Below are 13,759 nucleotides of genomic sequence, written 5' to 3'. Positions count from 1 at the left end.
TATGCACTCTCCCAGTGCCCTTCTAGTTCAGTGTGTACTCACACAGGGGCTGGCAGTGAGCGGGCTGGAGGTATCCTGACTCTGGTAGTGGGGGTCACTGCTGACATCCATCACCTCCACCCCCACTGGCTGATCTGAGGGATTCAAAGGTCACACAACAGACTACATGTTAGCAAAGGGGGCTCAGAAAAGAAGACGTTACATTGACTTTACCGTCCTAGCTGTAATTACGTGTGTCCTTATTTCCCCTCGATTCCTATCTGTGAGCAGTCAGGCAGTCTTTGATGGAAAGAGTGTGGTTTCATTGTTAATGGAGAAAGCTGATGCTTGCTGGGTTCTTGGACACCAGCGGTGGATGACAGAAATAGGGAAACATTTCTGCAGGCAGAAATTGTGTGGTTGGAAAAGCACTTAGTTTATACTGCTGAGTCTGATACGGAGAGACAAGCCAAATATGAGGACGACAGGGAGTAAGTGGAACATACACACACACACACACACCTATCAGTCAGAAAGAACATATAGCATGTGGACACAAACACCTACAGAAACAAAAACTAACACACACACTTGCTTCATGGACCTGACTTGATGTGGCTGTCGTCCCCATGGGCTCCGTTACGGGAAAAATGTGGCGCGCTCCTCTCTTCTCCTCCGTCAGCGTCTCGCTCTCGTTCCCTCTCTACCCTCAGACGGATCTGTCTGTCTCTCACCAGCTCCCAGTTCCTCACGAGGAACACATGGTGCTTTACCACAAAGCTCCTGAAGCGGGACACAGAGACACACATCAGCCGCCGACACTGGAGTTAGCCTCAAATGCTTGTGCGCTGTCCGTACCTCTCACTGCTGGTCAAAGGCGCCATGTCCAGGTGAGGGAAAAGGCTGGTGATGTCACTAGAGGTTTCCTCCTATTTAAAGAAAAAAACATAAAGGGATGAAAATACATTTTAAACTTGCTGTTATTGTAACTGCATATTTGCTGGAAGGAAACCACAGACCACAAAAACTCACTGCTGCGTGGTGAGAGGTCATCGTCTTCTGCTTCAGTCGGCCTGAGTGAGACAAATAAAACATAAAAACGGCTTTGGAAAATGTAACTGAACACTGGCCGTACTTATCAGCTAAATGAGAACATTTCTACTGTCAACTCACAGTGCTGGGAACAGTTCAGCTAATAAGCTAACAGCTAATTGGTGGAGCTAACATTTTCATTAGCAGGTTAGCTTTTTACTAGCTATGAGTTTAGTTTTGTTAACTTTAAATCGGCTAATGTTTTTTGAATAAAGTGTACCGGTAAAAAACAAACAAACAAACAAACAAAAAATTTGTAAACCCATGTTTGTTCCTGTTGGATTCTGAGCTGCTTTCAATATCCTCAAGAGTTTGGAGATTTCGACCTCAGGCTCTCAGGAAAATGCCTTGAATGCTTCGCTAGGCCGGAATTTTCGCTCCAGCAAGTCATGAGAATTTTTTTTTTTTTTGGTCATGAGAAAATTGAGCAACCTGAGGTCACAGCCATGGCAGCTGCATTTGTGACTAGTGAGACAACAATGTTAGTAATGTTGAAAATACATATAAATTTTTTTTTAACACAACACTACTGCTATATCTAATATAATCACATTATATGCACAATTAGTTAACGTTCTGGTACCACACTTCAGCAAAAATGTCTGACAATTTCATTTAGCTAACATTAGCCTAGCTCTGCTGTGATAGGCTAAGTAGTTGGTCTATATTTGCCACAAATCTCATGAACGCACTTTTGTCCCGGAAGTAGATTTTTTTATGTCAGGTCTTTCCAAGCCTCCGAGGGTTCTCAATACAGCATTTTACACTAATCCACCTCAGGAAATTGACACATTGCGTGAAGACTACAAGCATCACCACAAGGAGATGAAGGAGCCAGAAATCATACATTAATTAGATTATTCAAATTATATTCCTGTCTATTTTTGCTTCTTAATATTTTTTATTCATTTAATACTTTCTGTGCTGTGAATAAACTGCATATTGACAACATAGATTAATTCCATGTGTTCACTTAATTATTTATTTGCATCTTTATCATCATCTGATCTTGTCATGCTGAACATTTTTGGGAATGTCCATATTTACACTAAAACACATTAAACACATTAACCTCAGTTTTTTCAGGTTTTAAAGCCCACCAAAACAAAACAAAAAAAAAAAAACCTAAAAATGTATATAATAAAAGTTAGTGGTTATTGTAGCTAAGTGTTTTACCAGTTTTTCAGTTTAGTGTAATCACAGTTTAATTTTTCAGTTAGCAGATCAGTGGTTATCGAAGCTAACGTTTAAATTAGCTGTGTCCGCCACCCCTAACTCACAGTAGCGCCGCTTCCTCTTCAGTGGCACAGCAGGCTGCCTGTGAAGCTGCAGCAAAACACATTAGAATTACACCTCAGTCGTGACCTACAAATGTCATCGTCACACTGCCGTTATTTGCAAAGGTACTTTCTAATTTGTTCTGTTATGGAGCACTGACATACCTGGTTGTGTTGCCAGAGCCACATGACATCATAGGGCAACTGGAAATGAATCCTCTTCAGCCTCAGGTACTTTCCTGTAGTACACAGTTTTAGTAAAATATCACTTCAAAAACCTCCAATGAAATACAGCAGTGACGTAACGCTCCCAGATTCTTACCGACGTGGATAGGAGCTGGTAAAAGGTTGTACTCATGCTCCTCTGGTGTGTAGTCCAGACTGTCTCTGCAGTGCTGATGGACCTGGGAGGGGGGACTAGAAAAGCGATACAAAAAGACATTAAAATCATAAAGAATGCTGTGAGATTCACCATCCACCTGTATAAAAGGAGACTGAAGTCATGACATTCCATTCATCTAGGTGCCACACTTCTACAAAAAAAAAAAAAAGCAAAAACCCAGGCCTACCACACGGTGGTGAGTTGCCAATAGCTACTCCTTCATTCAAGGACAGGATCCAGGGACTAGTTTGCACTGCATGATTACATTCTGCGTCTGTTTCCACCAGAATGTGAAGCAGTGACTCAGGAGTGTCGCAAAGTCCCGCTCTGCTCTTCTTACACAGTGCAGCAGAATTAATTTACTCCTTCTCATTGAACATATTTTGTTTCTACTGACAGACAACTCAATCAGTTGAAAAAAGTATAAGAACGGCACTCAGAGAGTGCCAACACATGCCTACACGTTTGACGTTGTCTACACATCTGGTTGGCCTCGATATTTGATTGATTCTATCCAAAACCGAACCACTTAATTCTTGTGTAACACACAGCCCTTCCACCATGTTTACTTTATATTTGCTCCAAAATGTTTAAGTAGTTGACTTTTACCTTTCAAGAACACCCACGGTCAATAATAACAAGGTGATATGTGAATTCACATTAGTATTTAATGGTAGCCAATTCCTCAAAATAGCAATGGTAAATATCTACTATATACAATTATATACTACAAGGTATTGTGCCAAAATTTTGAATTTAGCCTGCAGTGGTGGACACAGTTATGGTAATCCGCTAACCGCTAATTAGCAAAGCTAACTTTTTTGTTAGCGAATTAGCTTTTCATCTAACTTCAGAAACCATCATAAATTTAGTTCAGATAACTTTTAGACCGCTAACGGGTTTTTTTCCTAGTCACAGTGAAAAACATTTACAAACCCTGTTGGCTCCTGTCTGCTATGTATTTTGCAGCATCGAGGCAACTGAGAGGAGCTGAGCTCAATTATACCCCAGCAGAAGGGGCCTGGCCACCAGGCTGCCACAAAACAAAAACAAAAGTCATTTTCCTTCACAGCATACAGTGGTCCAGCCATGAGGCAGACGTCTTGAAAAGGAAAGCAGGTTTGACTTATGGTTTTGATTTGTAAATCAAATTAATTTGGATAGAATAACTACATTGTCAACTCTGTCATTTGTACAAAGTGAAAATATAACACATATCTTTTAATTTTAAAATAATGCACTAATCCTGAAGTTTTGATCATCAGCACACACAGATGCCCAAAGGGATTATGGGTAAACTAAGCCGCCGCTGACACTGATTGGTTGACTCATTCATTCTATGTAAAAACCAACACAAGTTAATGTAACGTGTGTTGGTGTTTACAAATGAATGTGCTTTTGTAAAATATGTAATTTTCATTTGTAAAAAAAAAAGGCATTTGCAAAACCGAAAAGTCTGTTTGTTAAGTTGTGATTCAGGTCGACAACCGTGTCATATAACTGGGCACCATTCCCACTGCCATCCAGTAGATGGGTCAAAATGCATAGAACACTGCCTGTGACATCACCATGCTAACGTCTGAAAATGTCTTGTAAGTCACTTCAGAGGTATTATCAGGTTACAAAAACAGCATTTTCAATTTTAGAAGTGTTTATTTCTCGCTAGCTTTTATAGAATATATGAGAAATGTTGTATAAACACATAAATGAAGCAGTTTTACAGAGACCTGCCACTGACGTCATGGTGCCGCTCTTGTTATGTGGGCCGCTGAAGAGGAGGTACTGCTGGCCCACCACCAGAGGGCGCCCTGCCTGAAGTGCGGGCTTCAGGCACGAGAGGGCGTCGGAGCAACCGGGAGTGACAGCTGTCACTCATCAACAGCACCAGCTGTCACTCATCATCACCACATCACCATAAAAGCCGGGCAGCAACTCCACCTCGCTGCCGAGATATCATCTACTAAACTAGGTAATATTCTCTGCTGTGTCTAAACATTGACTTACGTGTGATCTGTTTGCAGCCATTGTCCTGTAGTGCCCTGTCAGCTGGGTTGGCGGTCAGTGAGAGTGCCGACGTCTTCGCCTCTCACTCCAACCAGATAAGTGGTAACAGGAGCTGCTGTCGTGTTCCTATTTCGGAGGTGGAGGTGCTCCCTCCCGGAGGAACTGTTTTCTGTGTTTGAGGATTTACTGGGTGTGTATCAACACACCCACCATTAACTGTCTCTGCTTCCTGCCAGCAGTACCAGGTCTGACAGCTGGAGACGGCGGCCACCTGGAGATTCAGGACTTGTCGGCTCCGGTGTTCTTCAGATCCATTGGCGGTGGAAGCCGTGTGGGACCCGGACGTCTTCTATCCTCGAGCCTGCCCACACGTCACTTTTCGTATAATTATCATTCTCAAACTGCATTTGTCTGTATTCCGTTGTGCACAGTTTGCAACATTAAATTGTTATATTTTGGCTTATCCATTGTCCGTTCATTTACGCCCCCTGTTGTGGGTCCGTGTCACTACACTTTCCCAACAGGATATCTCGGCCAACGTCATGGATCCCGAGGGGCGTCAACCATCGGATGAACCACCAATGGAAACGCTAGGTGCACAGGCACCAGTAGGAGGCGTGTTAGGTGAGCTGCAGCAAATCTTAACCGCCTTCACTGCTCGGTTGGACTTGGTAACCAAGCAGAACGTTATACTCAATCGGAGGATGGAGGCTCTCACTGCTCGGGTGGAAGCGCACACACAGGGCGCTGCTGCAACGCCTCCTCCTGCTGACCGAGTGCCAAATACAGACATTCCAGTGGTCGTTCAACGACCCCCCCCCCCCCCCCCCCCGTCCCCTGAAGCATACATAAGCCCTCCGGAGCCGTCCGGAGGTTGTGTCGAGACATGTGCAGACTTCTTAATGCAGTGTTCGCTCGTCTTTTCACAGCGTCCCGTCATGTACGCGTCAGATGCAAGCCGGGTGGCTTATGTAATAAATCTGCTTCGAGGAGAGGCACGCCCCTGGGCTACGGTGCTCTGGGAGCTGCGGTTCCATTCACGGTTTTCACTGACCATCGGAACCTGGAGTACATCCGGACCGCCAAGCGTCTGAACCCAAGGCAAGCCCGCTGGTCATTGTTCTTCGGGCGTTTTGACTTCCAAATCACCTACCGCCCCGGGACCAAGAACCAAAGATCTGACGCCTTGTCCTGGGTTCACGAAGAGGAGGTCAAAACCGAGCTGTCAGATCCCACGGAAACCATCATCCCCGATTCCACTGTCGTGGCCACCCTCACCTGGGACGTGGAGAAGACCGTCCGGGAGGCCCTGGCACGGAACCCGGACCTGGGAACTGGCCCAAAGAACAAGTTATGCATCCCACCAGAGGCCAGAGCTGCGGTCTTGGACTTCTGTCACGGTTCCAAGCTCTCCTGGCACCCAGGGGTGCGAAGAACCGTGGCAGTGGTCTGACAGCGCTTCTGGTGGGCGTCTAAGGAAGCCGACGTCCGGGAGTATGTCCAGGCCTGCACCACCTACGCCAGGGGAAAAGCCGACCACCAACGGGCACAGGGACTCCTTCAACCGCTACCTGTGCGTCACCGCCCCTGGTCCCACATCGGCCTGGACTTCGTCACGGGCCTCCCGCCGTCCCAGGGCATGACCACCATCTTCACGATAGTGGACCGGTTCTCCAAGGCGGCCCACTTTGTGGCCCTCCCAAAGCTCCCGACGGCCCAGGAGACAGCAGACCTCCTGGTCCACCATGTCGTACGTCTGCATGGGATTCCATCTGACGTTGTCACCGACCGTGGTCCCTAGTTCTCCTCGCAAGTCTGGAGGAGTTTCTGCAGGGAACTGGGGGCCACCGTAAGCCTCTCATCCGGGTACCATCCCCAGACAAACGGACAGGCAGAGCGGACCAACCAGGAGTTGGAGCAGGCTCTCCGCTGCGTGACCTCCACGCACCCGACGGCCTGGAGCAACCATCTGGCCTGGATCGAGTACGCTCACAATAGCCAAGTTTCATCTGCCACCGGCCTCTCCCCATTTGAGGTATGTTTGGGGTACCAGCCCCCATTGTTTCAGGGTGCCCTCGGTCCAGGCCCACCTCAGGAGGTGCCGTCGGGTGTGGCGTACTGCCCGCTCTGCCCTTCTGAAAGCCCGGACGAGGGCCAAGGCCCATGCAGACCGCCGGCGTTCCCTGGCCCCTGTATACCAGCCCAGGCAGGAGGTTTGGCTATCCTCCAAAGACATCCCACTACAAGTGGAATCCCGCAAACTCCAGGACAGATTTATTGGACCGTTTCCCATCCTCAAAGTCCTCAGTCCGGCTGCAGTGAAGCTGAAGCTACCAGCTTCACTGCGGATCCATCCTGTCTTTCATGTGTCATGGATCAAGCCCCACCACACTTCACCACTCTGCACCCCCGGACCGGCGCCGCCTCCTGCCCGGATCATCGACGGAGAGCCGGCATGGACAGTACGCCGGCTCCTGGACGTCCGTCGGAAGGGCTGGGGGTTCCAGTACTTGGTGGACTGGGAGGGGTATGGACCTGAGGAACGCTCCTGGGTGAAGAGGAGCTTCATCCTGGACCCGGCCCTCCTGGCCGACTTCTACACCCGACACCCCGACAAGCCTGGTCGGGCGCCAGGAGGCACCCGTTGAGGGGGGGTCCTGTTATGTGGACCGCTGAAAAGGAGGTACTGCTGGCCCACCACCAGAGGGCGCCCTGCCTGATGTGTGGGCTTCAGGCACGAGAGGGCGTTGGAGCAACCGGGAGTGACAGCTGTCACTCATCAACAGCACCAGCTGTTACTCATCATCACCACATCACCATAAAAGCCGGGCAGCAACTCCACCTCGCTGCCGAGATATCATCTACTAAACTAGGTAATATTCTCTGCTGTGTCTAAACGTTGACTTACGTGTGATCTGTTTGCAGCCGTTGTCCTGTAGTGCCCTGTCAGCTGGGTTGGCGGTCAGTGAGAATGCCGACGTCTTCGCCTCTCACTCCAACCAGATAAGTGGTAACAGGAGCTGCTGTCGTGTTCCTATTTCGGAGGTGCTCCCTCCCGGAGGAACTGTTTTCTGTGTTTGAGGATTGTGTATCCACACACCCACCATTAACTGTCTCTGCTTCCTGCCAGCAGTACCAGGTCTGACAGCTGGAGACGGTGGCCACCTGGAGATTCAGGACTTGTCAGCTCCGGTGTTCTTCAGATCCGTTGGCGGTGGAAGCCCTGTAGGACCCGGCTCTTCTCTGGACGGACGTCTTCTATCCGGGGCTTACGGAATAATTACGGAAAAAACGTTTTTTTTTCCGTAATTATTGTATGGCCTTGCCTTACAATATAAGGCACCTTGGGGCAACTGTTTGTTGTGATTTGGCGCTATATAAATAAAATTGATTTGATTTGATATCCTCGAGCCTGCCCACACGTCACTTTTCGTATAATTGATTATCATTCTCAAACTGCATTTGTCTGTATTCCGTTGTGCACAGTTTGCAACATTAAATTGTTATATTTTGGCTTATCCATTGTCTTTTCATTTACGCCCCCTGTTGTGGGTCCGTGTCACTACACTTTCCCAACAGCTCTACTCTAATTGGCCGTCACCTCCGCCAGTCAAAACAAAAGCGGAACAGAATGAAACAGAATGTGACTTTTTAACCTCTAAATAGGTCAACGTTAGCCAAATTTGAACTTGTCCAAGGTCTGTGTCCCAAGAATGCTCCCTGTGAATTTGAAGACTGTGGCAGTAATAGGACTCGATTTATGCTGAGCACAGAGAGATGGACAGACGGACGGTTGAACGGACAAAGTCTTCGCAATACCCAAATGGCCATATTTGATGGCCATCGCGTAAAAATCAGTAGCTGTGTACCACGACTCAAACAACACAAATGAGCAAAATAAATAAAATATTTAGATTACAGAAACAGCAACAGACAAAATGCCTCCTGTATTATAAATAAAAATTAGCTCTGGTCTCTGCTTTTGAAGCTTTTTTTCAATTTCATTATGTTAAAAATCTAATAAAGCAGTGGCTGCAGTGGCTGCACTGCAGCCACTGTGGAAGAATTTTTTCTTCTTCTGGTTTTTATGAATTCTGTGAACTCACTCTGTAATTTTGTAATCGTCAGAGTAGAGACCTGCCCGCAGGAACGTTTTCCTTGGAGGACCATCATCTCGCTCCTCTCTTTGGTCCGGCACTGTTTGGGATTGAACCTCGTCACCGTCTGACTGTCTGAAACACGCCACAGGAACGTCACACTCTGACTTATCTTCATCGAAACTAAACGGGCGACATGAAGACAGAGATCGAATGACAGAAAGAAACAAGAGAAAGAAAGAAGAGGCACTGGTTTAGCACACAGTGCTGAAAACTCTGGGTTAATATGGTGACCACGATGGGTTGAAGTGTATGTGGCACCAGGTGACTTGTGTTTACCTCTGGCGACAGGGGGAGTCACCGTGTTTTCTCTTCCGTCCTTTCTTCCTTCTGGCCTGCAGCTCCGATTCAATCACCTCCTGCACTGTGTCGCCTCCTCCTCCTCCTCTCTCTCGCTCTGCCCTTCTCTCTTCTTTTCTGCCTCCCTCCTCTCTGCCGTGTCCTGGCACGATTTCAGGTGATGATATGGAGAGAGCTATTGAGGAGCATGAGGGGGAGGATACAGTGGAGAGCAGCGGGTGCTTCCTTGGCCGTCCTGGCCTTCTTTTGTTTTTCACCGCCGCACTGTCTGATGTTGGCACACTTTTCGGCTGCTCCCGGCTTTGCGAGTCACCTTGTAAACCTGCAGTCATTGGAACGGAAAGAGGGAGGGGTTGAGATGGAGGGAGGGTGTCAGCAGCAGAGAGGAAATGAGACAGATGTGGATCAGTGACTGAGCCAGCATGAGGTGTGAGGTGAGTCCATTCTAGGCTGAGTCATGCGGATGGGCTACAAATTAGGTGAGTCACAACATTTCCTCTGGCCAGACCACTTCGGGGAAATGCATTAAGAAGTGATTTATGTGCACGATCACAGAAAACACACAACAACAAAGCTCGAGTGGACACAAACACAGTGCTGCGTGCATACTCTCCACGAGTCTGTTCTTGCGCACAAATTCTTTTTGGGTGATCAGCTCATGTGCAACACAGTCACAAAAAGCAGACGGAGAGAGAAGCATGTGCCCGTGCTAGCGTGCTGTACTTCACAACACGTGTGTCTGGTTAGATGATGAGCTAATGTCAAATGTATTCCAACACTTTTGAAAAACAAAACCTTCTCCGATCTGCACTCACTGGCCCCATTCTGACCTCGGTTGTGCTCTTTCATCAATCAATCCCCCGCAAGGTCGTCTGTCTTTTTTTGTTTCATTTTCCAGAGTCCTTGACAAGATTGACCGCTCTTTCCTTATTGGGTTTTTCCAATTCAAATAGGCCATGTTGGCCAGCGCTGAGGGATAGGCCGCTCTTTAAATAGCCAATCTGGTGGTTAACTAATGACTGTGTTCGCTAGGTTAACCCAGGCTACCCGAGTGCGGTTCACTACAGAACAAGAACTTTTCAAAGATTTTCTGTCAAATTCCCATCAAGATGTTGCCCTATTGCAAGAATGTTTGTTTTTTATTTCAAAAGAGCATGTTGTTGTTGTGAGTCTGTATCTGCCGTCTACCATGCCCAATAGAGAGAGCCTGAAATTGGCTATAAACAGAACAGAATTTGATTTACTCTCAAAACCCCCCGTATGCTTTGATGTACGGATCAACACCACCTGACAAAAAAGCTACACTGTCTCTATATTTGGCAAACTATTGCTATAACGTTAACGCTTACACATTTGATAAAGGTATAAATCTGTCATCATGAGGCCGTGAACGTAAACATTTCCACACTGCAAGCTGTCACGATTTAGCTTCTACTGTTGTATTTTAATGACATATATGTGTGATTCAAAGTCATACAATGGTATGTAAAGGTTTGGGCACCCCTGATGATTTCCATGATTTTCCTTTATAAATCATTGGTTGTTTGGATGAGCAGTTTCAGTTAAATACATCATACAGCAGACAAACAGTGATATTTGAGAAGTGAAATGAAGTTTATAGGATTTACAGAAAGTGTACAATAATTCTGAGATGTCCATTCTAGAACATTGTACTTGCTCCTCTGCATGAATGACTTAGTAGATTTTGAGCAGTTTTTAGGGTCATTGTCCTGTTGAAAGATCCAGCCCCAGCGCAACTTCAACTTTGAAACTGATTCATGAACACTGTTCTAAAGAATCTGCTGATACTGACTGGAATCCATGTGACCCTCAACTTTAACAAGATTCCCAGTACTTGGACTGGCCACAGAGCCACACAGTATGATGGAACCACCTCCAAATTTTATTGTAGGTAGCGTTTTTCTTGGAATGCTGTGTTTTTTTTTTTCAGCCATGCATACCGCCACATGTTATGTCCAAATAACTCAGTTTTAGTTTCATCAGTACACAGCACCTTATTCCAAAATGAAGCTGGCTTGTCCAAATGTGCTTTAGCATACCTCAAGCGACTCTGTTTATGGTGTGTATGCAGAAAAGGCTTCCTCTGCATGACAGCATCATACAGCATCTCTTTGTGCAAAGTGCGCTGTATAGTTGAACAATGCACAGAGACACTATCTGCAGCAAGATCATGTTGTAGGTCTTTGGAGCAGGTCTGTGGATTGACTATGACTGTTCTCACCATTCTTTGCTTCAGCTTATCTGAGATTTTTCTTGGCCTGCCACTTCAGGCCTTAACTAGTACTGTGCCTATGGTCTTCCATTTCCTCACTATGTTCCTCACAGTGGAAAGTGATGGCTGAAATCTCTGAGACAGCTTTTGGTATCCTTCCCCTAAACCAAAGAGGGGAAACATTTGTAAAAGGCCACCTTAAATACCCTTTCTCATGATTGGATTCACCTGTGTAAGGAGGTCAAGGGTCAGTGAGCTTACCAAACCAATTTTGTGTTCCAATAATTAGAGCTAAATGTATTCAAATCAATAAAATGACAAGGGTGCCCAAATTCATGCACCTGCCCAATTTTGTTTAAATAATTATTGCACACTTTCTGTAAATACTAGAAACATCATTTCACTTCTCAAATATCAGTGTGTTCGTCTGCTATATGATATATTTAACTGAAATTTCTGATCCAGGCAACCAATGAGTTATAAAGGAAAATCATGAAAATTATCAGGGGTGCCCAAACTTTTGCATACAACTGTATTTGGTTTTCAATTCACATACTGATGCAGTTACTGTCAATATTCTCTGTGTTCACATTTCCTGCCACAACACAGCACTTAGTCCATGGACCAAGCAGGTTTTCAGTACCATTTAAGAGGACTAAGCAGCACTTAGAATCCTGCCTCATTGTACTGTGACCTACACAAAAATGTGTGGTGGCCATCCCAGGGTGGTAGCTATAGTCAGGAATTACACAGGGGTCAACATTTAAAAATGCACCAATCATATTGAAAGGTATACCACATTATTTGCCTCATCATAAATATTCCATAAAAAGCATCATTTGGACAATCTATGATGGAATATTATGGTGTTGTGGGGTAAAAACAAAGACAGTATACTGGAGAAACCCTGCGTGACATCACCCATAGGTTTTCTGCAGAGACTTGAAAGGCCCGTTTTGAAGCCCAAAAATTGCTGCTCTGGGTGTCGTCATGTTGTCAGCATTTACTCTGCAAACATCACGATTAACTTATATTTGGATAAAGGGGTGGGGCGTGGGCAAGACCGTGTACAACGACATGACGAACAAAACCTGAACCCCCCTCCCCCCATCTTCAACTTATCAACAAGCTAAGTGTACAGTCTTACCTCAGCTGGGGTGTTCATTAAAATCATATATTTGGGGGTCAAGTGGTATTTTTCATAACAGTTTGCTTTGGTGTGGGCATTAAAAATTCTGAATGGCTTTTCTTTTTTTCTCAGTAACGGTAGATGACTGGACCTTACAGATTAAACTGTTAATAGCTACTGAAAGTGCTAACACCATTAGCATACAACATTAAATAAGATGAAAATTTTACTTGACACAAATATTGCAACACAGAGGTCTTAGATTAGGAGAATTAGCTAAACAACAAGCCATATTATGACAAATATTTGTAATAAAATGCTCAAAGGACACAAACAGTCCTCTAAACAGCTAGCAGCCGCAACCAGCGGCCTCACAGTGAGCGACGCTCTGAGTCTGAACTCTCGGCTCAACGAGCTGTTAGTCAAACTGGCCACGCCACTAATTATGCACAACTTTATGGCTGAAAACATCTTAAATTAAGAATTTATAAAAAAAATTAAAAATAAATGAATAATCACTCCCTGTGCAGTTCTTGTGGAGTGGGAAACACGCTACAGAGACCAAAAAGTGCTGTAAAATTGTTTTTCTCCTCTCCTTGGGCATCTTTATGGCAATGTGTCCACTTTTTGGGACCATCAAAATTTACAGCTTGAGTAACAACACAAAAAATGGTCGATTTCAATTTGTACAGTATTCAAAAGTTAAAGTTGCGCCAATTTTGGTAAAAAGTGATGAAAATTATCAGTTGAGCTAATAGGGTTTGCACCATCCAGTATGCCTAGTTATTAAGTTACAGAGCAACGTCATGTCATATGTCACAGAATCCAATGGACATCAACCTTGTCTGAGCATGACTTTGGAGACCAAGCATTCAACACGTTCAAAACTATTATATTTATTCATCCAATTAGCTCAGCCAATAATTTGCATCACTTTTTAATAAAATTGGAGCAACTTTAACTTTTGATCCCTGTACAAACTGAAACTGACCTTTGCTGTTTTTAACCCCATAACTCCATAACATTTATTCATAGAAAATGCAAAGTATACTTTTTTGGAATCTTTATCATGAGACAAATATTGTGATATACTATTCAATATGACTGGAGCATTTTTAAATGTTGACCCATGTGCGACCCTGGGAGGCCCCCATACATTTTTGTGGAGCCCATGGTATACTGAGAATGAATTGTAAGTATTTATTA

The 13,759-nt window shown here is 45.2% G+C and overlaps 1 protein-coding gene across 3 annotated transcripts in view; it reads right to left on the bottom strand.

Moving 5' to 3' along the window:
* Positions 1-13,759, bottom strand: part of LOC117514327 (histone-lysine N-methyltransferase ASH1L-like) — a 51,834-nt gene that overhangs the window by 3,971 nt on the left and 34,104 nt on the right. For 2 of the 3 annotated variants that reach the window (XM_034174728.1, XM_034174727.1), the window contains exons 4-12: positions 9,171-9,513; positions 8,841-9,014; positions 2,671-2,765; positions 2,514-2,587; positions 2,352-2,397; positions 1,012-1,052; positions 838-908; positions 584-762; positions 43-134 (exon numbers count right to left, since the gene is read on the bottom strand). In XM_034174728.1, the coding sequence (XP_034030619.1) occupies positions 43-134; positions 584-762; positions 838-908; positions 1,012-1,052; positions 2,352-2,397; positions 2,514-2,587; positions 2,671-2,765; positions 8,841-9,014; positions 9,171-9,513 (1,115 nt within the window). Of the gene's footprint in view, positions 1-42; positions 135-570; positions 763-837; positions 909-1,011; positions 1,053-2,351; positions 2,398-2,513; positions 2,588-2,670; positions 2,766-8,840; positions 9,015-9,170; positions 9,514-13,759 lie in introns of all 3 variants that reach the window. The other variant, XR_004561859.1, reaches the window with a different exon arrangement.

This window comes from Thalassophryne amazonica, chromosome 7 (genome assembly GCF_902500255.1).
Source record: "Thalassophryne amazonica chromosome 7, fThaAma1.1, whole genome shotgun sequence".
Classification (NCBI taxonomy): domain Eukaryota; kingdom Metazoa; phylum Chordata; class Actinopteri; order Batrachoidiformes; family Batrachoididae; genus Thalassophryne; species Thalassophryne amazonica.
The sequence above is the reverse complement of the archived record's forward strand: the minus strand, read 5'-3'. Positions and strand labels throughout refer to the sequence as shown.